The sequence below is a fragment of the Zonotrichia albicollis genome, chromosome 1 (genome assembly GCF_047830755.1).
Source record: "Zonotrichia albicollis isolate bZonAlb1 chromosome 1, bZonAlb1.hap1, whole genome shotgun sequence".
Classification (NCBI taxonomy): Eukaryota; Metazoa; Chordata; class Aves; order Passeriformes; family Passerellidae; genus Zonotrichia; species Zonotrichia albicollis.
Window position 1 is genome coordinate 53,338,109 of NC_133819.1, and position 25,926 is coordinate 53,364,034.

Here is a 25,926-nt window from a genome sequence, read left to right on the forward strand (position 1 = left end):
CATTGATGTTAAGGATCAACAGAAAAATAGGGAGTATTTCACATAAGGGAGAATTTCTAAACATATCAGATTTAAGTGGCTATCTCTTTAAAGATACACATCTTTCAGTCCTGTATCTCCTGTTGAAATTCATCCTAGATTTATCATGCCTTTTCCACTGGCCTGTGGAAGAAAAGATTGATAGTCTAGTCCAGTTTGTAGAGGCCACCAACACAAATAGCCCCATTTAACAACACTGTAGACAGATTTGGCAGAGAGATCAGTAGCTGAATGACCAGGGGCAATCAGGTGTTCTCTGCCTTACCCTGGAAGATCACTATCAGTGTATATCATCCAGACAGTACCAAGAAAGCTTGTGTAGCCTGCCTCTGTCTTCCTTTGCCTTGCTTGTTCCTTGGACATCAGGCTTCCATCCTGGCTCCTTTTCTGGGAGCTGTGTTTCTACTCTTGTGATGAGATTGAATTGCAGAGATGCTGAGGGAACAAATGTGTAGCTTGTGCAGGTGTGTTCCAAGCTGGCCAGGTTGTTCCCCTTAGGGTTTTCATTTACACACCCAGCTACCTACTCTGTTTAGAGAACTAATAATGATTCCAGCATATAATGCATTTACCTTGAAGATTTTGAAAATGAATTTACTACTTTTAAAAAAAATTATGCAGCCAGAATATTAATTTCTTTTATGCTTGTTGTTCAAAGTTACAGCATTGCCTGGGAAATGCTTTTAACTCCAGGTTTTCATACAAATAGAACAAGAATAGCAGTGCGAGGAATTTCCTGTTTCTTTTGATGGCTGTAGTTTTCTAGCCATTATATATTTACCATTTGTTAGGACTAACGAGTACTGTGGACTATGTAGCAGCAAAATGTCTTTTAGTGCTTGCAAGGTGAAAAAGGTGGCCTGACAGAGACAGGACTTCTCAGCCTGGCATGAGAATTGAAAGTTTTCCTGATCTCCTCTGGTTGCACTTCAGCCAGCTCCCATACCTGGACCTTTGTTACTGGCAGGGAAAATGTAAGAAGGGGGCTGTTAGCAGAATATCTTTCTTTCCCTCTTTTACCTTAGCAGAATTCACCTTTGATATAAGTGATGCTTCATATACCTGTGAATCCTACTGCTCTCCTGATTGTTGGTGCTGATGTGTGACTTGCACACACCTGCTGTTGGAGGTGGTGTTTGGAGGATGGGAGAAGCTTGGAAGTTGTGCTTTCATAAGGTCACTCCTTGACTCCAGCCCTGGGTACAGCATAAATATGTACTGTACAGCTGATATTGTCACTCAGGTGCATTCTCAAAATGGCTTTTCTTTCCCACATCATGTATTTGTCTAGGGGAAAGGGGGGGAAGATGCGTATCAGAAAATAATCTGTGCGTTTTATATAGAAATATATATATGTAGAATTTTATTCAGGAGTTTCTGTAGATTTGTATAATCTTTTTTTTTTTTTCTGCTGCATGTAGTTTTAGATGAGAAATTCTAGCTGATACTCTATTCAGTAACAGTCACTAATCCCTGTGAATATCAATTTTGGGCTGTCTGTTGATGATAGTACAGAGGTTTGAAGCAAATCCAACCATACCTCAACAGAAATGATTAATGCTGAACCTTCATATCACTGTTTTGTCAGGACTGTAGTCCTGTAAAGTCAGAATTTTAGTCAAATGTTCCCTTCACAACCAAATATGCATAGCAAGTGCAGTAGGAGAAATATTCAGTTCCTGAATTTCTCTTTTGTTATTGCTGACTTGGTTTTGTTTTAAACAGTGAAGTTATTATTTTATTATATCAAAAAATTAAGAAAATATTTTTTCTTCCCCAAATTGCAGTTTTGTAATATTGTGAACATGTCTTACAGTAGGCACTGGAAATGAAAGGATTTGTTTTGGTTTGGTTTTGAATTTGGGAAAAGAGTGTTTCTTAGCATCACAGAAACGATGTTGAGGACAGTGCTCACTTGAGGTAATGTGAGAAACTGTCAGATTCTTTTTCCAGAAGAAGGAACACCTGCCTTAATGGGAGGAAGGGGTTAAGGGAAGAAGAGAAGCTAAAATTTCCTGTAACAGTAGTGAGCATTCTTGTGTTTGAGGTAGGGAGGGTTTAGACAAATCATAAGTGGATGAATGAGATGAGGAGAAAGGCTCCAAAGTACTAAAAGTGATAAAAGCTTCATTCTCTAAAAATAAAAACCCACTAAATTATGAGAGCAATAACACATTAATTAAAAATACTGTTTTTCAAGAGAACAATGTGTTTGTGAGATTCATATATCAGTTAATTTCAAAATTTAATTTAACTGTCATGGGTCCTACCCATCATGAGAAAAAGTTTCCATGAGTTGCACACAAGTTTTTTTTTGAGATTTAGGACGAACCTCAAGCTCTTCCTTCTGGTCAGATAATCCCCCTGGTGGATGCAGTAATCTGGTCCTCATGCTGTGGGAGTGGATCCTAATTAGCAATGCTGTTTTTTCACAGAGAGTATTGCTGCACACAGGCAGGAGCACTCTCTGCATGCAGAGTGCATCCTCTTCTCATCTGTGAATGGTAGAGAGAGAAATGAGGAGTAACTGTAGAAATCATTTTAACTCTCTTAGCTTTGTACTATTTTGCTGTTTTTCTTCTTCTCCCAGTCATGCATGCATGTATGTATGTACTTCTCTGTCCTGCCAAGGTTATCTTTAAAGATCTACAGGCATTTTCTGAGTGTTTTTGAACCAGTTCACTATTTACCGGTATATTGCTTTTATAGAGGTTGTCTTTGATGACTTTTTTGTCATACGCACCCACTGAAGTTTCAGTGTACTCAAGCATTAGAAAAGCCACTATTTGAGTGTCTTTGTTTTCTTTGTTGAGCTGTTTATTTTGCTTTCTTCCCACACAGTTCCCTAGCCTCGCTCTGACAACTGCTTTTCTGCATGAATTACATTCCTCGGGGCCGCAAGTCTCCTAATTCTTCCAGTCGATTTGATTCCTGCCTGTGTGATTAGTCCTCTGCTCCAACACAGTTGGTCTTTGCCAAGCAGGCTGCTTGCTAAGTGCCTTTAACATGAAGACCTAACTACATTTTTTAACCTCATTAGTGTGTAGGGCACTGCTTCATTCTGGCTTAATAACATGGCCACTATTGAATCATCACTTGCTCTAAAACGGGTTACAAAAAGGTTACCTAAGTTGTCTGTTTTTCTTTTTGTATGACTGTGCTTTTGCTGGGTAAGTTTCTTTCAGCTCATGTCCATTATTTAGCATGTAAGTTGCTTTTTAGGAAGGAGATTCTACTGAGGTAGATTTATGATGTTAAGAAATTTTATGTTTGTATGTTCAAAAAGAAGCTCAGTACCTATTTGGAAATAGCAAAACTAAATTATAAAACCAGTAAGAAAATGTGGGTTTGGAAGAAAATGGGAAGAAGGCTTGGGGGAAAAATTTCCTACTTGTTTCAGCTTTAGAATTATAAAGACTTCATCCTCACCAGTTTAAACACAGGCATTTTACTATAATGCTGGATTTACAGCAATGCAGCCACAGTTTGCATGGCTTCGCTTTGTCTTGTGGGTTCAATTTTTACCTGAATGTATTGCCACTAAAATTTATTTCAGTTGCAGTTGCAGTTGTGTATAAACTTGAAAGGAAAAGACATTCCTGGGCTTCCAAATGTTGTAAAGGCAGCAGAAAAGTTTCCTAAGAAGATGGTTTCACCGGGGAGCTGTGGGAAGAAAGGAGGCAGTGGGTCACATGCCACTTGTGATGGTGCATTTGTGCAGTTGCATAGCACAGCCACTCAGAGGGTGAGACTTCATGATTAATGGTGTTTATTCTTGACAGAAGCCTCCTTTATTTATCTGCAATACAGTTTAGTGATTTTATCAGTCACCTGAATGAAAAATATTCAGTCATACCAATATTGCAGTGTAAATTGAGTAGAGTCACTTTTTATTATATCTTTCAGCCTTATCATCTGCACAGTAATTTTCTAGCAGGGGTTTGATATAGAAAGGCTGGATTTAGCTGTACTTGACACAAAGCCTCTTCAATTTCCTCTAAAAGTTCAGGCTACTCTTAGAAATGTGTATAAATATATATATATATATATATATATATATATAAATATATATTAAAAAAATATATAACTCTCTTATCCAAGCAATTTCAGTATTTGAAAGAATAAAGATAAAATGCGCAAACCTGGATGTAAGAAATGTTGTTCATATGAAAACATCTAATAGCTCTGAAGGCAGTGGTGAAATGCTCTTTAGTGTTTAAGCTTGTGGCTTAGTGCAGTTCTTTTTGCATGGCTACGTAGTCTGACTTTCTTCTAATCAATCATCATCCAACTCCAATCAGCATACAGGCAGAGCCTATCGTTCATCCTGGCTGTAATTTCAGAGTTGAGGACTATAATGGCCACATACAGCACATTAGTCACTGCGATAACAGCTAGTGGCACTCCTGACGAAGGGGGAGGATGGGGAAGAAGGGGAATAAAATTCTTCTCATTCTCACAGTGCATTAGTGAAATAGGAGCAAATGTTAAACAAATGTTTATTCAATTAGCTGATTTAACAGCATTAAGTGTGAGAAAGCTTCTGACACTCCTTTGACCCACTTTTTCTGAGAGAGGAGAGGAGCGGCAAGGGAGGCAAGAAAGGGGTACATTAATGCAGCCCAGATTTATATATGTCTACATACTGATATGATGGTGTCTCTGGTTAAAGACTGGAAGGGATGTCAGGCTCTGCCTGTAGCCTAGAGGAAGCTAAAATTTGAATAGCAAATGGGACCACCTCTAGAGCATCAGAGGAGAATTGCAGAGCAGAGAAGTTTGCTATAGGAATGCAGTTGGTAATTTCACTGCCCACTCTGTTATTACTAACAACAGATAATGAGTTGGCTGTAGAGCTTTTAGATTTTCCTGCTGCACTTTGTAGTACAGCATAGTTTGAAGGAGAAATAGTGTGTGGAGGTCCATGGCAATCTTATTCAAATAATACTTTCTTGTCCTGTGCATCTATTTTATGTGCATGATGATGATTTCTGCATCAAATGCAACATTGCTTCATTATCCTCCATCTTTTAATGTACAAGTCAATACATTACATTTACACAATACATTACATTTACATTTACATCTATAAACTTGGAACCAGCTGAAGACAGGAGAGGAAAAATTTACCAGCACTGGAGTTGGGCTGTCCTGTGAAAATATAAAGTCTTACTTTATTTATGGTTCAGTGCAAGCTCAGCAAAGGAAGGCAGTGCCTGGATAAGGCTCTAGCCGAAGCAGGAGATGGAAATCACATGTTAGCATTGCTTTTATTTACTGTTTACATTACTGCAGTGTCCAACAGCTCTGTGCAGGATGGGAGCTCTGCTGAGTGTTGTGCAAATAGAAGGAGCTCTGCCAGGAAGAGCTCGCAGTCTTTGGCAAAGGAACTCTGATGAGTCAGCTCTGATGGCCTCAGGGTTTACTAGCCCCAGCTGTTTCTTCACCCTGGGGATTATCCCTTCTCCCTCAGCAGGGTGGTGTGCCTTTGCCCCATTTACAGTCTCACAGCTTTGCTCTGGCTTCCTGAAACTGGGCAATGAAGTGGCCAGAGGCAGAAATGTTCTGCCTGGGAGGGGCAACAAGCTGGGTACTTGGAGGCTTACACAGCTGCCACAAAATTTGCCAGAAAACTTCTGGTAGAAGCCTAGAATGGGCAAGTGGCATTTGCAGGGAGTAGTTATTGTTAGTTACTTTTCTCTATGTTTGCCTTCTTTGTACAAGCAAAGAATTGCCAGGTAAATGCATAAAGTCCTCTTTCCAGTCACTGATTTCTTGCAGCATCCTGAGAAGGATTTGGAGAACAGAGAGGAAAGCTGGGATGCTCTGTACTGCAAAGGCCAAGTGGACAGTGTTTCAGAGCAGTGCAGCTGACAGTTCCCAGAGCAGTGACAACAGGAGGCAGCAACAGTGGTGGGTGGATGGAAGAAGAAAAGGAGAGGCAGGTGCGTGTGAGGAAGAGAGCAAGAAGACTGACTTAAGAAGTACTGGGAGCCCAGTAGATAGTTTTATTTTCATTTTTCATGATGAAGGAAATTAAACAGTCAAAACTGTGTCAGCATACACATTTAAGTAATGCATGTCAAGACTCCCAAGTCAGGACTGTATCATCTGAAGCAGCAGTTGCTTGCTGTAGTCACTACAGGTGTTACTGTGGACTGAAGGTCACCAGTGTTACTGCTGACCTTATGTGAACAGCTTTGTGTTAAATAACAGAATGAATATTCATTGCTTTTCATGGCATCAGCTATTCTTGAGGAAATCCACAAGCTGATAGTTGGGTTATTTATGAAGTCTTGTAAGTAGCAGTATATATAAAAAAACTGAGTCTATGTTCAGGCAGTCCATCAGTTGAAAAATAGGAATACAGTCACTGACTAAGGATTTAGTGCTTGATTAATGTAGTCAATTTTTAACTGTAACTACATAATGTTAACACTTCCCAAAGAAGGAAAGAGGAACCAGAGTAATATTCTTTTGCTGTCGGTCAATGCCTAATTGTCGTGCAGATTTCCTGAACCATGAACCTCTCTTGTACAGTCATTTGTGTCCCTTTTTTTTTTTCTGCAATGATGCCTTTTAACTTTATGTGGGAGAAACTTTTTATTCTAACCCCATGTGAGGTTATTTGTATATTTTAGGAATTTACATACCAGAACTGCACACATTTTGTGCGGCATTGTCCTTGCCTCAGTGAGAAAATATTTGTAACGTGGGATCTCTTGATGTGACCTTCCCACTGAACTGATACTGAACATTTTCCAAGTGCTTTACCACAGCTTTAGAGATGGGGAAAGAGTGGATCAGGAAGACAACAAACTTGTACAAGGTGGACAACAGATAAATAATGGAAACCAAACCAGAGCCTGTCTACCTTAAACCTGATCTAGCTTCTATGTGAACTATGTAGGCATGAACTCACTCATGATTTATTTGTACATGTATCTACTGAATGAAAGTTTGCTACCAAATCAGATTCTGTGACCTACTTCCCTATTCTGACTACAGTTCCAGTGTGAATTTTGGAGGAAAAGTGAGTAAATATTCACTAGGTGTTGAAACATGGAAAATTATACAGGAAATCAAGAGTGTTTTTTGTTTTAGGACTTAAAAAACATGCTCATGTTCTCCTTTTTGTTCATTTCCACCATTCAGAAAATATAGCTAAGAGTGCTTAGTCTTTTGCAGCACTTGAGCTGTTTTATATGAAATGTGCTCTGACATTTCTATATATTCAAATAATTCTTAAAATGTTCATAATTACTTGCTTAGTTTTCCTAAGTCCAAGAATGTGATAGAGCAGCTTTGAGACACTGAGTGATTCTAGGGGAATGGAGTGCCTGTTTGAAGCTGGAATTTCTTAAAAAAAATTAAGTCTTAAAAATTATATTATTGATTTCCCATAGTATGTATCTATAAGTTTGATTGTTTACCAATTCAGTGAGAAGTGAAAAAAGAACTGTGGGTTGCATTTGAAAAATGCTCAGTGATGGCCTCAATCTCCTTACATTGAAATCTCAGAGCTCAACTTTATTAACACAAAAACCTTTTATTAGCCAGTTGTTGGCTGCTGGTGCTAAAGGGTCAGTCTGTACAAGCAACTATGGTATTAAGTAAACAATAGGAGTTTAACATGGGAGATATTACCTAAGGAATTGAGCCACATGCTTTAGAATAGGAGTCACCACATACCAAGAAAGTCCTTGTTTGTTCATCTTCCAGGTTCTGCTAGAAATAAGTGTTAATGTTTTGTGGGCAGACATCAGATGATTATTGCAGGAAAAAAAAAGGAAAAGAAAAAGATAAAAGTATCATAGGCAATTTAATGAGTTTAATATTTTTCTATTCTCCAGGCAGGACTGAATTGAACAGGTATCAGAGAAACAGTGTGGATATCATTGGTATGAGAGTTACGCCATCAATGCTTGCTCCAGCATTGAAAAACGTACTGTTAAATGATTAAATATCGGGGTTTGAACTTTGACACGTTCATAATATAACAAGATGGATGAAAAGGCAATAATAAATTAGGTTATGTTACAATATTTCATCCCACTTCGTTGACAAGCTTTGTTCTGTGAGATAGATTATTGTTCCATCTGTAACCTCAGCTCAGTGTCATATTTACAATGTTATAGTTAAGGATCACTTGCTGTTTTCAATATAAATGTATTTTTCAACAGATTCATAAAAGAGCCATTTAAAATTTTATCAGGACAAAACTTGGCATTTAGATTTCCAGTCCTGGAGTTATAGTTTCCTTTAAAATCTGAAAGAGCTTAAATCACCTTCTTTTTTTTTTTTTTTTTAGATAGGTTGTGCTTAGAAGAGGTTTATGTCCAAGCACAGCTTAAAGTTGTTTGGAATCCATTTATGGCAGATCTCTAACACCAAACCAAACTCAAAAATAGTAGTCCAGCTTTTCCTGTGGCACAGACCTTTGTGACTGTTCTGAGTGGCTTTACATGTGCTTCCAGAAAACATTGCTATTGAAGAATGCCTGTGACGAGTGGAGGGTTGTACTATGCACTGTAGTTTTCAGACTTGCAAGAGATACAAGAACAGGGACAATTTTCACCGTATAGATATTTTGGCATGTATTAAAGCAGTTCAAGCACTGCAAAGCAAGTAAGTACCCTGAGGCCACTAATTGGCAGTAATTGTCTTGAGTGGCCTCACTGGAGACCTCTACCAGCACCTCATGCATCCAGAATTCATTTTTAGCTGAGCGGCCTGACCTGTGTTGAGAGTAGTGCCAGTTTGTGGTCCTGCTCCTGGCTGAGCTCAGGGTCTGCACTGCAGGGAGCTGTTCTGGATAGAGCCCTCAGAGCCATGGTGTAACTTGTCTCCTAACCTGTCTTTGTCCCTGTCTCCTGCTCCTGACTGGCCCAATCCAGACCTGGTTTGTCACTTTGCCATGTCTCAGGCTCGTGATTGACTCTGGTCACTCAGCTCTGGTGGCATGGAGTGCATTGCCCATGGGTGGCTCCTGGCTTGCCTTTTCTTAGCGAGCAGCTGGACTTTGCTGCTCCCCAGCACCCTGAACTGGGTCTCTTTTCTTTCCATCCCCCCTCCTCAATTCCTAACTCAGTTACATGCATGAATCCACATAAGATAGTTTCATGGACTTTGGGATGATCCTCTAATCCCATTAGTTGAGCACTGAGAGGGTGGTTAAAAGGATCCACAGTCAGCAAGCTCTGTGCTGGCTCACCTACCCAAGGACTTTCACCTCTAGTCATAGCCAGGCAGTAACACTTCACCTCAAGTTAGCTGTTCCATTAGTACCAAAGAAAGGTATAGGATTTGAATTTGGGCAATCTAGTTTTCCTCTTTGTAAAACTGACAAATGCTTAAGTACAAAAAACAGACTGAAGTATGTAATAGGAGTCCCCATATCTCAGATTTTTCTGCTGGTGGAAGGAATGTGTGATCCTTCAAGATAATACTAGGTAATGATCGCTGCATGCAGATCATTTTGAAATATGTATAACTTGCTCATGCTTGCCTCATCAACTCTCAGATTCCCATGATCTTTCTTCACCAGTTAAAAAAGGGCTGTATGGGCTGAAATTGCATTTGATTCAGTTTTTGTGGTGGTTAAAATCTAAACCTACTGCTAGTCAGTCTTCTTGTACAGAGTTCATCTATTGAAGCTGTTAGCAACAAAACAAATTGACGCTCTTTTCATAAGTAATAACTGAAATCCCACAGATAGCTCGCCTGTGATTCAGCAATGGTCATAAAAAAACCCCATTTTTTAAAAAAAGCAGCTTCACCCACACTGTGATTTGCCCTACAGCCGATGCAGTTCACAGCTGCTGAGCTGGTGTAACTCTGTAAGTTTTTAAGAGTGTGCAGACACCTCTGCAACAATTCATCAAGAAATGTCATGACTAATAGGCAAAAATACACCTGTTTGTCCTTACACTGATCTCCCTGCCTCGGCACGTGTGTGCCATTCACGAGCTGAGATTCCCCAGAGCATCGGAGCTGGGACAGGAAGAAACTGGCAGGCTGGTTGTGGGTGGGAAGTCCTGTGTTACATATGGAAGCTGTGTGGCACTCATGATATTTCAGCACCTTAGCAGTGAACAGGAAGGCCTTCTAGACAGGAAGGGGGAGATGTCTTCACAGCTAGCCCTGTTCTCTGTTCCTTCTCATTTACCTCAGGGTTGTAGATATAATCAAGGTTACTGAGAAAATAATTAAATCATCCTAATGTATCAGGATAAAAATTAGTGGTGAAACACAGCCACAGGATCTTTTTTACCTGCACACCTAGGGACCTTCAACTATGTCTTGAAAGTGTGATCAGCTTTGTATGAAATTTGAATTGAGTTTGCAGGGTCTCTAGAAGTAGGCACAGAGGTCCTGATTCAGAAAAGAGCATATATCTGCTTTGCTCCCTCCCTTAAGTGGTCTGAATATGTTGTATAACAGAAGAACCCCTGCACTGGAGAAAATGGAGGGCAAGTTCTGCTTTCCCATAGTTTACAGGTGAGGCATAAATTGTCAAGCAGTATCACTGAAAATCTCCTTGCCTCTTCTCATGCTGAAGCCTCATTGCATCCCATGAAGTAGCCTCAGACCCAAGACAGAACACCATTCGACAGGATGCATGGCTAGGTTGCAGGATGCTGGGCTGAAGGGTCCTGAGTTTGAAGGAGAGTCCCAGCTTCTTTCCCTGCTCATGACAGCATGGACTAGATGACCTGTAAAAGTACCTTCCAATCCAAACCATTCTATTATTCTCTACATGTGAAATAAAAATCATGGGGATGGACTGCCACCCACATCTTGAGATTTGATTTGTTTGTCACTGAATGAGAATCTGCAGAGCCACTCCTGGGCTGTATGGGCTGTACTTTTTGCTGCTTACAGGACGGAGGTTTTTCCAACAATGAGGTTGCAAAGCAGCAGTAAGGGTGGCGGCACCCTTTCTAAAAGCTGCATTTTAGTTTGAAGGATGGAGTTAGTACTTGTGAAAGATGTTCACAGTGAAATTTAATCACAGAGGGGAAGGAAGGATATGTGATGTTTATTAGAATAAATCAGGATGACTCAAATTGTAGGCCTGAGAGCAGATGAGGAAGGCATGCGGGAAAATGGGTCTGTAGGGAAAGGGGAATCTGTGAACACAGAGGAGGGAGAGAAGTCCAGAACTGAAAGTGAGCACAGAAGTTAGCAGCATGTTAAAATCAGATGCTTGAGAGAAATTAGGTAACATCAGAGTCCAGAGCTGGGAATTCTTTGTGGAATCTGATGACTCCTTATTTCTGCCTGAGATAATACTGTTTATATGTCTGCTGTTGATTGATGTTACCCAGGTCAGTGTCCTTTCCCTAGCATCCTAGGAAAACGGAGGAGCTCAGAAGAGGAGAGAGAGAAAGAGGCAGGGCTGAGGAGGAGAAGAGCAGCTGAGTCCTGGTGTCCTTGAATGGCTCTTGCAGGATCTGGAGGCAGAAGCTGACAGCCTGGCTCTTAATCTTGCTCCTGCGGCAGCATCTGGCTGTTGGCCAGCTGGAGAGTGAATCACTGAGGCCGATACAGACTTTCAGCCTTCTTGCATAAGCATTTAAAGAGTTTTCTGTTCAATATGCACCAGATAAGGCCAGGGTCCCAGCCTGTCTGCATGCTCTTCGTGTTTCTAAATATGAGTTGGGATCACATTTAAAAAGAATCTCTCGTAAAATGACATCCAGACTTAGTTTCTTTGTTACTCTTGTATTAAATTTGCTGTACTTCTATATTTTCCTCACTGCGAGGATAGGAAATTCACTCTGTAATGTGATACCCAGCTGTAGTACTTTTGCTTCCTACATCACCATGATTTTTAAAGCTCTTGCAAACCAATCTTGGCCTCATAGGGAATCAGGACACAACGAATATTTCACATCTGGTGTGGTTTCATAGTACCAAGGTAAAAGATGCACTTCCACTGTAAAACAAAGTTTTACTTTTGAGCCATGCAGACAAAAAGTTCTCTGAGGAAAGAAGATGTCTGGTTTGCACAGTGGTGGAAAGTAGTTTCTGGTTTCAGGTTCTCAGTGCATTTCAAATATGCTGAAAGCATGATAGCGAGTGGTTTGGCTTTATGTGGGTCATTTGCTCAGGTGCCAGACTGCACTGTTGGTACATGCTGCTAGCACAAAATGCAGCTCCCTAACAAACTTTGGAGCTAGGAGTGATTTTCATACAGGAAGGCTAAACAGGCTTACCTTGCAGAAAGCTGTTGAAGGGCAAGAAACACAAAAAAGGTCAGATAGGAAAGGGAAAAGAGGGAGAAAAACACATCAGGAGAAATCTTCATTCCTCAGATTTTACAAGCCCTCATGGATTTAGTGGCAGGGAAGCTGGCGTCATGTTAGGAATTCATGACTTTGATCACTGTCCCACTCATATGCTTGCATTTCCGAGCTGATGGCAGGGCAGAATTGGCTCCTATGTAAGATTATGTTCTGGTGGCCTTTTAGGTGATGACAACTACCTCCATTGATCATGATATGTGTATGTTAAAGGGAAAAAAATACATTTCTTGTTTGATTACTCTTTGTAAGCCAACAGCATCAAAGGAACAGGCTGCCCTCACTGCTCTCACAGCTGCTGCCTGTGTCTGTGCTGTATATATGCTAAATTAATTGGAAAAACAGGGACAAAAAGGCATTTAGTTCGGGTCAGCCAGTTGGACTACAGCAAATGCATGACAGGCTTAATCATTGTCTTTTGCCAAAGAGCAGGTTGGCAAGGGCAGGCACTCCAGCCCCTTGTGATGAAATTTGAACTTTTTCCAGTGCCTTTGGAGATGGGATGCTGTGAGAGAAAAAGTCTCCAAGCAGAGCCCAGACACTGTCCTATTGACAGGGTGGGATGATGGGGAGGTTATGGCGGGTTATTTGTCTTCTGTCAGCTTTAAGCCTTGGTTCATCGCACATAGCATGAGAGGGCAGCAAGCTTTCCCTTCACAAAAATGATGCAGTTAATTAATGGGGTCTTGATAAAAAACATTGGTCACTGGGGCCATACTAAAAACACACATATGCAGCAATCTTTCTTGCTCTGCCGCCAAGTTCTGTGCATTTTTCATGGGAAGGGGCAGCAACAACAAAATTAAAATGCTCCAAAGAACCCATCTGTTTTAATGGCTTGCAGTTTGGGACTCCTGAAGTGATTTCTGTATAAACATGCCATCTTGCACTTTAAGAAAGAGTAAACTGTCAAATGAAGGACATGGTTGCAGGTGTGGCTCTCAAAGCTCCTTTTTCAATAGGCACATGGTTTTGAAGATGTAAATTATTCTGAATCTCAGTATGTATTTCATATTGCAGTAAGAATTACTGTGTAATACAGTGTGCATATTTTTCACTAATTGAAGCAATTTTCTCCTTAACTCCTTGAGGAAAGGTATTGAGGTGTGTAAAGATAAGCCAAATATAAAGTCATGTTAAAATTGGTCAGAGAAATGTTACTAATAATGGGGACAGAGAAGAATTAATTTCCCAACCGTTTTCTTTCCAGGCAGTTGACTTCAGTACATGTGCAATCCAGTTGTTATTCTTCAAGAAACAAGTGTTTTACCTTTATAGTATTTTTCTTTATTGTATAGATAACCTGGCTGGTTTTGTTTTTCTTCCTTTTGTTTCTTCCAGGCCTTCTGCCTTATCTAGTAGCCCAACATACTCAGAGCTTCCATTCCTTAGAATTTCCCCGCACCGAAATCCTGCTGCAACATCAGAGTCTCCCTTCAGCACCCCTCACCCATACATTAACCCCTACATGGACTACATCAGGTCCCTGCACAGCAGCCCATCCCTCTCCATGATCTCGGCAGCCCGCGGACTCAGCCCAACAGACGGTGGGTTCAGACAGGCTTCCTGTTTTCTGTCATTGTAGCAACTGAAGTTATATTAATCTTGTCAACATTTTTCCCCCTTGTTCAAAGCAGCTTCACCAGGTTTGTCAGACATATTCATTATGTCATAAATGTTTCAATACTTCATCAGCCGATGATGGCTCATTTGTACATCTCACAAATGTTGAAACTTCAGGGAGAAGAAAAAAGAAAAGCTGCCTCATTCAAAATTTATGCTGGAAGGGTGGTGTATGTCTTGTGATATCTTTTGTTTGTGGGGCTGACTTGGGGTGTAATTCTGATCTCCCAAAAATCCATTGTACCTGCACTGAATTGAGTCAGATTCTTTATGATTGTGTGTCAGCATATAACCATGGAGTTCTTCAGGCACAAAAGGCTTGTTAATTAAAATAGTGTTTTTCAATCATATAAAGCATGCACTGACTAGTTACATTTAGTCAATAGTTCTGTTAAAGTTTTGTAGAATTACTTCTATTTATCCTAGCCAACAATGTGGACAAATTAAATGATGCTTATGTAGAAGTGGTTGATGATCAAGATTGTCCCTTTTAATCTAAATGGTGGACAGTATACTTGAAATTCAGTGCTTTACGTCTTGGTATAACCATGGCTTTTACTTTTCAGGCTAATTGGGTTGAAGTGAACTCCTGTGATCACTCTTTTCGTTATTCTAGCACATGCCCTATTCATTTGAGTGGGAATTTTGCCAAAGCGAGCCATCAACACAGTTGCAAAAACAAGCTGTCTTGTTATAGTAGGTTTTTCAATAGTGGGTAAGCATAAGCAGTTTGACATTTCAAAATTGTAGCATTTACTGAAGAGAACTAAAATATAACATACTCAGAATCAACTATGTAGAGAAAGGTAATTAAACTGGTGCTTTAACTATGCGAAAGATCTTCCCAGTGAATTCAGAAACTTACTAGAGTTAAACTGCCTTTAGCTGAATTTGAAAAATGAGCAGTGCACCCTATCCAAACGGATGACTAATTAATCCTCGTTTATAAGAATATATACCTTTACAGTTAATCCATTAGTTATGGGCACATATTCTTATGAGAATAAATTTTAATGACCTATTGTCAGTCAAGGTATATGGCATGCACATAGGGCTTTCTTAGCAGCACTTTGGATGTTGCATTAATTCTTCCTGATTCTACCCTTTTTGTTTTAGCAGAAGTATTTTTTTAGAAAAAAACACTTTTAAGAAAAAAAAATTGAATTGTCTGAAAGGCAAGTTTTAACTTCAGGAGCTTTGGAGCTTCAGATACAGGACAAAAATGACAGAGCTATAAAGTAATGGCATATATTGGGAAAACTCTTGTAGTGTACATCTGGGCTTTTTCACAGGAGCTAATGTGCCGAATAACTTGCTATCTTCAATACTCTTCAGGTCCCATTCCTGCAGAATTTCATTTATGCTTAAGCTATGTTCCAGTGGCACATAAAGGAAGGTGTGAATGACCTATCACCACCTATGACATTAAGCTGTATACAGTCTTGGTCTCAGGTGTACCACACTGGATTCACTTGCAAAAAATGAAGGCACTTAGTGTTCTCTGAGCCAGCACCCAACTGATGCTCCAGAAACACCCAGAGATGTCACAGGGTAGAATTTGGTTTCAGATTCTGGCACCTAAATGTAGATGTGTACAGTATAGAAATGTGTGATCTTTCTGGTTGTTCTGCCATTGTAGTCCAGTGAGTTGTAGGTAGTGAAGCCCCAAGGAACTATTCAGTTCCCCAGCAAATGGACACTTGGCATGTTAGCATCTGAGTCTGGAGCTCTGTCATGATTATGATGGTGCTAGGGTTCATCTGTCTGCAGTGCAGGTGTTTGGTGTCAGTTCAGGTCTGTGAAATACCCTGCCTCAACTCCACCTCAGAAAGACAGATTTCTCCCACCAGCCTATGTAGCTTGGATTCCCCAGGCTTTCAGTGGATTCCCCAGGCTTTCAGAGGGCTTGAGACACTCAGGTGTGGACAGTACAGCTGAGTACACTCTCTCTTAATGCTCATCCCCTGAGTTTTGATTGCTGACTGTATACACTGCCTTAATCTGCCATAAGTACATGCTAAATTGACTAGCTTAAGCATCTCTCTTCAGGTTTTAAACAAATACCTGTTACTAAACTTCCTGTAGGCTCACAGCTCATCTCTGATCAGTTGCCACAGCCCTGGTGTTGGCAGCATCCAATGAAAATACAGTAACTTGATTGAGGCATTGAAGATATCTCAATCAAACAGCATGCTGTTGAAAAGCTGCAGGTTTGTTCCCTGGAATCCATAGTCTGTTGTATGATCAATCAGGTATACAATAAAATGCCTTTTTCCAGATGTGAGTTCCTGGGATCAGAGAATCTAAATCATGGCTTGATCACGTCTAGAATGCAGATGAAACACTCCTGTGGTTTAAAGGGGTACATGCACATAAGGTAGTGATAACATAAAGGACACCAAGGCTTAAGAAATATAGCATTTGAACTATGAAACCTTGGAAGTTGTTATTGCTCTTCTGAAAGCCATAGTGAGATTTCTGTTGCTGCCTAATTGCTTTAGGACAGTTAGATAATTAGATCAATGTACTGTTGGGCTCAGTCTGTCAGCTCACAGATCTGAGGATGGCCAGGAGCCAGAACAATCTGGAACATAACTCTTGTCACTTGTCCTTAGCCAGCAGATTTGGTGGGTCAGGGGTAGCTGAGGACTTCTCAGAGGATTTGGAGCAGGGGTAAGGATGGAGTTGGTCTGTGTAGAGGAAAGTGCTCAAATGGAGCTCAGCTGTGCCTACTGTGCGGGAGCAAATGCCTCCACTTAGAGAAAAATGGGAACAAAGCTGAAGCTACCTGGGAATAAACAGGAAAAAGTTCAGGGCTGTGGGTCTTCCCATTTACCCTTCATTTGCCCTTGATGCAATACATCATTCACTAGGCTAATTTTTTATGTTTGAGGGAGGGCAGTAAAGAATAATCTTTTAAGAGCACCAGAACATTTCTTGGCATATGGAACATTTAGTAATTATGTGTTCACTACGTTTTTTGCAGCAGTTAATTTCAAAGTTTGCAGCCAATGTTACTGTTAGTTAACCCAGACACTTATGTCAGAAAGCTCAGGAAGTATTTTCAGTCTGTCTGGAAATATACCATGGTTGCCTACTACTGTAAAACTTTAAAATCAGTGATTCAGTGTGAGTTACACATCTCTTAAAATTTGGTCTGATTAATTTCTTTACCATTTCACAGAAAGTGGAAAGATTGTAATTAATTGTGAAATCAATTCGTAATTTGGAAAAAATACCAACAACTTTTGTAATTTGGAAAAAAAACCCAACAACTTTTATTCTATTTCAGCTCATTTTTATGCCATGCATAGATGTATGTTTGACATACATCTATTTTTCATCACCCTTTCTTATATGTTATATTTAACATTTTAACATCAAAAGCGCATTCTTTCATTTTATTTGATAGTAATAAAGGCAGACTATACACTTCAGCAATCTGTTGCTGAATTAACTTTTCTCCAAATTCCAATGCCTTGTTTATGTTCAAAAGAACATTAAAAGTGTAAATCTTGATTCTTTGTTTATAAGGTTTGCATTTAGGATCTGATTTTTCTAATGAAAATATAAATTATCTTTAGCTTTGTGTAGGTAACAATATTCAGAGAATTTCAGCCCAACATTTTGTTTTCATTCAAGATTCAGCTGCTGAGATGAAAGAAAAATCTCATTGAATGGTATGAAAGAGTATAAAAATAATCTGGTGTACCAGGTTGGGGTGCAGCCCATTAACCTAAGGAACCCTAAGTGTTTTAGACAAGCTTGCATACCATCTTGTGGTGACCGGACTGTAAACTGTTTTGCAAGTGGGACAGGGAGAGACCAGAGAGAAGGGCTCTGGTTAATCTCAAGTTTCATGGCAGGTCAGGTTCAGGGTCAAGGAGAGGGAGCCCGGCTTATTTTATGAGTACATCTTACACAAACTCATGAAATGACCCTCTACCTTCAGTAGCACCTGAAGCCTGCTGAGAGGAGATGATCTTAGAGTGCTGTCAACTTTTTGTATTTGTCCAGGGTTTCCCATTAGTTGACAACCTGCTTGAAAATTGGAGGGGAACAGGAAACTTTCATGTTATTTTTAAATGAGAGAACAGCTAATACAAGTCATTATCAGAGGACTGCATCACAATAACCTCACTGATGGGATGTAGAGTCTATTCTATCTGTGGTTTTAACCCTGCAAATAGGCTTGTGTGTCAAGTATATTTATACATGAACTTTGAAGGATGGGATGGTTGCATTTATTGACTTCAGTCTGTCCTCCTAAAAAACTGACCCTGTGTTGTTCATGGACAGCTATTATTTGTCCTGGAATTATGCTTTATCCCTGTTTGCTCCTAAGCATAGACGCAGAGGGACATGGTGAGGGAGAATCTTCTAGGCCCCTCAGTAGAGACTCCAGATACCTGAATGCTTATGGAAGTTCAGCTGCCCTGTTACCTTAGAGACAGATTCCTTTGAACCAGGGATGAGGTAAATGTGAATAAAATGCTAGGAAGGTTTTCCTGCTTTTTTATGTCACTAAATAAATCATACTAGTTTCCACTGCTGTCAGCCTGTCACTTTTTGAGTCACTTAATAATAAATACAAAAATATGAGATCACCAAGATCATTAATATTTTAGGCCTTGCTGTTTTTTTGAATGGCGTCTTTACAGTACCATTGCTTGAAATATATTGACCAGTGGTGTCATAGTGCAGACATTGCATTACGTTAAAAAATAAACAAGCTGTTTTAATGGCCAGAGAAACCGGCAATGTGATAAAACTTTCCTTCTTGTTTATCTTATGTCATTAACGGTACTTTTATGTTGTTTCTTTTAGCTCCACACGCTGGCGTCAGCCCAGCTGAATATTATCATCAGATGGCTCTGTTGGCAGGCCAGCGCAGCCCATACGCAGACATCATTCCTTCAGCTGCCACTGCGGGAGCCGGGGCTCTGCATATGGAATATCTGCATGCCATGGACAGTGAGTGGTATTTTCTAGAAATATGGACGGTCCTGCAAAGGGAGCCACGTGGGCTGTTCGTGGCCTGACCCAAAAGGCCTCCGTGCTGATAGAGAAGTGGGAGTCGACACAAGCCTCCTCATGAGGCTGGAGGGCCAGAGAATTGATTGCCAAAGGCACAAGGGTTATGTCAAGCCTGAAAGTAAACTTTGAAAGAAAGTAGGGAGAGGAGCAGGACTGCTCCTGAAAACTGGTTATAAATTTTATTTCTAGCAGGGCTTGAGTGCTTTTGAAAATGTCCTTTTCTATTTGCAATCAGTAAGTCACTTGCATAGTTGGGCTGAGTATTTCCCTGATGAGCTCTCTGTTAACAGAAGGTTTACATCTGTTTTTCTGTTTGGAGAGCATGCCCTGCACCTTTCAGAGTGTGCTAGCTGCACTTAAAACTTGTGTATCACAGACCAATAGACCAGTGACCACTTGTAAAGTGAAGCAGTTTGCTGAATTCTTAAGGATCTCAACTTAGTTTTCCATAACATTTCCATAATATTAAGAGCCTTCTTTATCCACTCAGTATCTTTCAGCCCTCTGATCTATCTCTGTTTCTCTGTTGAAGGAGGAAAAGAGAGGCCCCCATTGCAAACTGCTTGCTACTGCTTCTTTTGATCAACCAGAAGGGATTATGCAGAGCATTCCCCTCAAGTCATAGATGCTTACATGCTTTTCAGGATGTACTCTGTTCCTTCTGATGGGGGCAGTAAAAAATGGTGGCAAGAAAAGGTGGTGGTGTTGACATTTGCTTGGTAGTACAGACCAATACAATAATGTTAGGCAATCTTATTTTCCTGTACAATTTTAAACTTTTTGTTTACATGTGATTTCTTCTTCCTGCTGTTGGCTGCACACCATGGTTGGTGATCTCAAGGAGCGTGGGTGTTGGCAGGTTTCCCTCTGGAAGGCACAGGAATATAGGAATATATATAGCTAGCCCTGCAGAACACATGCTTTGGAGTGTGAAGTACTTGACTGACCAATAATTTTTATAAGAGTTAGGCAAGACAGATAGTTGTGAAACTATGCAGGAAAGATTTTTTTCATTCTGTTTCCTTCTAATGAAGGATTTTTAAAATTAATTTTCTATTATCAGTCTCACCACACCAGTAACATGCATAAAGAATTCACAGTAACATACCTTGAGCACACTGCAGAAACACAATAAACTCACAAAAGTAGTTTGGACTTAAACCAGAAATTAATGTGCAGACTTGGTACTTGAAAGCTTAAGAATATGATACTTCCTGATTTGGATTCTGAGAGAGATAGGGAAAGATGAGGCACACTGCTAAAGCACTGAATGCCTATTGATAATAGCTTGCGGAATGGAAACGCTGTTACACGTGGTTCAGGTGATGTACATTTGCTGCTGCATTCCAGCTGCAAGGACAAATCCCCAGCTTGCATGAATGGGCACATCTTCCTTGAAAAGGATCATAGAATCCTAGAATAGTTTGGGTTGCAAGGGAACTTTAAAGGTCATCTATTCAAACTTCACTTGCAATGAGCAAGGATATTTTAAATTTTCAAGGGGTTTGGTTCCTACTGTGAGAGAATGTGTCTGAATGCACGTAAGTAGCAGTACCAAACCACATTCTTGGATGCAGATTTGATCTAATGGGTTTATTCAGCCTTTAGAAAGGTAGATACATATATATACACCAGAAGACTTGAAAAAACCAGAAGACTTTGCAGTACTCATACAAATAATGGCATTTGCAGAAGGATCTTCATGTGTTAGTAGAGATTGTATATGTTGTGATCTACATAGAATTCCATATTTTGCATCCCAAGAATGTTTCCACTTCTTACTTAACAGGAAATGTTTTGACCTTTGCCCATAATTTCATCCCATTCATAAAAGGTGCCTAAACACCATCTTTAATAAGGATATTTGTGTTCACCAGCTCTGACTAAGATAGATTTGAAATGCACACTTTAATTTGTTTTGTGTTTGTTGACTAAGATAGATTTGAAATGCACACTTTAATTTGTTTTGTGTTTGTTTTTAAAAATTAAGATCACACATTTGAGATTAATTATACCAGCAACTTTTCAATTAGGCATTTTTTCAGAGTTAGAGACAAAAACTGCACTATTATGCAAATGGGTTATTTTTAAACAGTAAATAGAGAATTAAAATAAGAGTGAATCCTAGTAAGGTCACTCAGCTCACCTTCTGTATTTGATGAGAATGTGTTTAGTCAGGCAATAGCTGCTTTTATCTAAATAGAGTATGAAGTTACCCTTTTACTTTGTAAAAACTAATTAAAACTATCTTAACTTGCATGGGTATACAGTAAATTAATTGTCATTAAGTAGGAATCTGAATGTCCTATCATTCATCATGCTAAAGAAAACCCCTTTCTTCTTTGTCAGATTTTTAGATTAGAAACAAGAACAAAACAATTAGCAGGAAGCTGATATTAAGACTTCATAAAAATCCCCAATAAGAATGCCTGTGTATGCATTTAATAACAAAGTACAGCGATCAATGGGAAGCAGTGCCATTTGTTTGGATCTTTCTTCTTAAAGATTTGTGTGGTGATCTTAAAAGTAGTCTTTTGCCTTTGCCCAGTCTTGTCAAAGGGAGCAGAAGACACATGAGTAGTTTCCCTCATTATCTGCTATCAAATTCTGATCAAGTTGACTCAACTGACTGAAAGGCTGCTGCTCATTTATCCCACACAGCAACCGAATAGATACAAGCAAGACATTGTTCTTCTTTTGTGAAGCAAGTCTGTCTCCTAATTGTGGGCTTATACAGCCTCTAGCACAGAAATTTGGAATCTCTACCCTCTCCTGTAGTGCAAATAACAATTCCAACACCAGCACATGCTGACTTCCAGAGTGTGTTACATACAGTATGTGCAGTTTGGGGTCTTCTGTTTTGCTCTGTGGTGCTGGAACACTGATTTCAGATGGGGATTATAAGACTGGGAGAATTGTTAATCCAAGGAGCAGTAGACTTCTGGAAGCTCTGAACTTCACTGTCCATGAACCATCTAATACATTACAGAAGAATAAAATCAAGATTATGCTTGCTTCATTGTAATTCTTCTTCCTCCTGCCCTGAGTGGCATGAAAACTGGACTAAATTTTTCTGCTGCTATAAAGCCTTCCTTCAGTTTTGGTAGCCAAAACTCCTTCAGTTTTGGAGACCCTGAGCAAGTCTTACCATCTTCCTTCGTGTTCTAAAAAATTCAGATTTATCTGTTACCTTTAACTGTAGCATCAAAAAAGGGGCATAGTAGATGTGGAAGTCACTGACATCACCACAGTAGCAACAACTGAAATTGTGGCTGTAGAGATGTTGAATGCCAAAACTGTCTTTAAGCACTATAACAACTTTAATTTGGGTTGATAGGTGCATTTTTCACTTGGGGAATGTGTTCTACTCTCTTAAATGAAGTTCAGTGGAACACAAGCATGTTCCCTGAAGTTTCGAGATTCCAAATTAATAATATCCTCACTCAGATTTACTTTTGTCTATCCTCACTCAGAATAGGAGCTTTCTCGTTTTTAAAGGTATTTGATAATGACCTACTCCTTTTGGCATTAGAGACTCTGACCCAGCTGACCTAAAGAGCTGTGGTGCATTGACCTTGGCTGGATGCCAGATGTCCCCCAAACTGCTCTATCAGTCCCTCTTCTCAGCTGGATGTGGGAGAGAAAAATAGATGGAAAACAACATGTAGGCAGAGATAAGGCAAAAGCAAAAGATTGCATGTGCAGAAGCAAAGAGAAAACAAAAATTTTTATTTTCTACTTCCCACCAGCAAGAATGTCCATCCACTTCCTGGGAAGCAGGGCTCCAGCCCATGGAGGGGTTGCTCTGGAAGGCAAACGTTGTAATTAATGAATGCTCCCTCAGCCCCTCCTTTTCTTAGCCTTTGTGTCTGAGCTGACATCACATGGTGTGGAATATCCCTTTGGCCAGTTTGGGTCAGCAGGCCTGCTTGTGTCCCCTCCCAGGATCTTGCCCACTTCCAGCCTGCTCATGGGGAGAGTGTTGGCAGATAGGGCTGTGCCAGCACTGCTCAGCAGCAGCCAAAACTTCTTTCCAGCTACCACTGCAAAGCACAGCCCTGTGAGGGCTGCAGTGGGAAAAATGAACATCATCTCAGCCAGACCAAAACAGCAGCCCGGAGAGTTAAGCCAGAGTGAGAAGCTTTGGACTGGATTTGGTTTCTCTTTGTCAAACCACAGTTGGAGAATGAGGGTGTAGTATCAAAGTCATTCCTTCTTCTCTCATCCTGATGACAGATTTATCATTTTGAAAACTAAGACAAAATTTATTATAAACTTTATGAAAGTGAAAACAAAGTTTTTATATGTCTGTAATGGAAGGCAGAAGGAAAAGAAAGAAAGAAAGAAAGAAAGAAAGAAAGAAAGAAAGAAAGAAAGAAAGAAAGAAAGAAAGAAAGAAAGAAAGAAAGAAAAGAAAGAAAGAAAGAAAGAAAGAAAGAAAGAAAGAAAAGAAAGAAAGAAAGAAAGAAAGAAAGAAAGAAAGAAAGAAAGAAAGAAAGAAAGAAAGAAAGAAAGAAAGATTGATTTGACTTTAAACCCACTCCCCCTAAATGTCCCATGTTCACAGCCTTCAATAAAAACTAGTGCCTGAGACATGTTCAAAGAAGTTTGATTTAAAGGGAAGGAAGGGAATAAAAAGGGTTTGACGAAGTTTGATTTAAAGGGAGGAAATAAATGATACATGTCTGAAGATTGCCTTATAAATGATTAAGCAATGCTAAAAACTTCAACTCAGAAATCAAATTCATGGGCAAATTTGCTGGATGGCATATTCCATTTTTGAAATTTATGATGAAGATAGATATCTGTTATTTTAGAATTGATCTCCACCTCAGAATAAGATCTTTTCTTCTGACACCTGCTGGATTTTTTGTTGGCACACTCAAGTCTTTACTGTCTACAACTGACTTTTTATTTCTATAATGTCTACTCTAAAAGGGTGACATTTTTAAGCAAATCTTCACTGTCAGCTTCCATTTGCATGCCTTGCCAAAGCTGATGTTTTTCTATCAGCATTTCCACAAAGGTAAATGGATTTTTAGTGAATCAGTGCTCCTTCATTTTCTGATTTTAAAGCATTATTGAATAGGGAATGTAATACTTTGATGGGAGAGCAATGTGAGCAGATGAACATCTCAAATTGGTAAATAAATATTGAGGTGTTTGTTTTTAAGATAAAAGCTGGGCTAGGCTGGAAAGTTTGGTTTAGTATTCAGAGACACTGACAAATTGTGACATATTCCTTTTTATAGTAGCATACTAACAAATTCATGTTATGCTAAATGAATTGTTAAGCAAATGTCCTGGAATGAGTGGCCAGCTCATGCTTAAGACTTTTTAGGCGTGTGAGACCTAATTAAACCACAAAGATAGGGCAAACCAGTAATTCCATTCAATTGTAGTTTCAGTTTTAGAAGTCATGGCCCCCCTTGAATTGACTCCCTGTCTCCTGTGGTCAGACTCAGTAGAACTCTTGCCTGGCTGAAGCAGAAATGTTCCCTTTTTGCAGGATCCTGCAAAATCTCCCTTAGGAGATTGTTCCTGTCCCAGGTACATGGAGGGGGCTGCTGAATTCCCAGAGCTAGATGGGGCCTGAAAGAGGTGCAGCCTGCAGGAGCAGAGGAAGCCTGAGACTGCTGTGTGTGTGGCTCCAGCCCTGGTGCTGCCCCTGGCAGCTGTAAGGGGTGTCCTTCTCCATCCCTGGCACAGATGTGGTGCATCCAGAGTGGACACAGGGATGCCCTGGCAGCAGCTGGCAGGCAAGGCGAGGGTGTAGCAAGCAGTGGGCACACATGCAAGAGCCATAGCATGACTCAGACAAGGGGGAAAGGAGACTGGTTCAGTCCAGAAAGGGTGAGGAGGAGGGAAGTCACAGCAGTTTTTGAGAATGTGCAGGGCACTGCAGGGAGTATAATGTCTGTACTTAGCTATGCCTTTCTAAAACCATGATAAAGCACTTGAATTGTATCCTCATCTGGGGTAAATTACATTACAAGCACTAACTTCAGAGGCATTGTTTTAATTCATTCCAGCTGAACAGTCAGCAGAGAAAAACTGTGGATTAAAGATGCAAGTGCAAATTACTACTATTTTTGTTTTACCATGATATGTATGTTGTATTTCCTTGTTAGATATATTGCAGTTTCTTATAGCTGCTGATCATTGTTGTTTCTTACTTTAGCACAAGTAAAAGATCTCTGCCTTTGAAAGACATGATGCACAGCACTTATAAAATATCAAACACAGTACAAGAGCAAGCTCCTAAAAAGGAGATAAAACAGATTTTAAAAAATAGCATGTGGTAGGTTTTACAAATAAATAAATGGCTATACCTAAATTTTAAATGATGAATATTTATTGATAGACTGGAGCTGTATGAGCTAAGGCTTTTTCTGGAGACAGAGCAGGAAGGAACAAAACTCTGTACTACCCAGATGCCAAAGAGGATAAGATTATAAATGGAGGTCTGATTACACGGCCACAACAGCAATAACATGGCAGCCCCAATACTGTATTAAAATCTTGGCTAGCATGCACAAAAAAAGGGAAACTCACTCAGGTGTGTGAGAAAGCATACTAATAGATTCTATCAAGGTCTGATCTTGAGATGAGTCTAATTAGAGTCATTTGGGTTCTTCTCCTGGTTATTTTTAGACATGTAAGCTTAAATACCCTGCAAAAAAAAAAATCCTGGACACAAAGATTTTAAGAATGTCAGACCTATACTGGATGCTTGTGGCCAACTGTGAATTATTAGCAAGTTACAGAGAATGTCAGGGACTCCAGGAGAAGTAGCTGTAAAGTAGGCATCAAACCCAAGACCTGCATGACCCTGGCTGTCATGATCATTAGGATTCAGTCCTTTACTACAGGTTAAAGGGATTAAAAAGCTAGAAGCAGCAGTACTGTTAAAGGAAAT

At 39.9% G+C, this 25,926-nt stretch overlaps 1 protein-coding gene across 3 annotated transcripts in view; it reads left to right on the top strand.

Annotated features, from left to right (window-relative positions):
• The window catches only part of GLI3 (GLI family zinc finger 3), a 201,911-nt gene that overhangs the window by 121,014 nt on the left and 54,971 nt on the right, over positions 1-25,926 (top strand). For all 3 annotated transcript variants that reach the window (XM_005486993.4, XM_026793419.2, XM_014267034.3), the window contains 2 exons: positions 13,689-13,894; positions 18,798-18,944. In XM_005486993.4, coding sequence (XP_005487050.2) covers positions 13,689-13,894; positions 18,798-18,944 — 353 coding nt within the window. The remainder of the gene's footprint in view (positions 1-13,688; positions 13,895-18,797; positions 18,945-25,926) is intronic.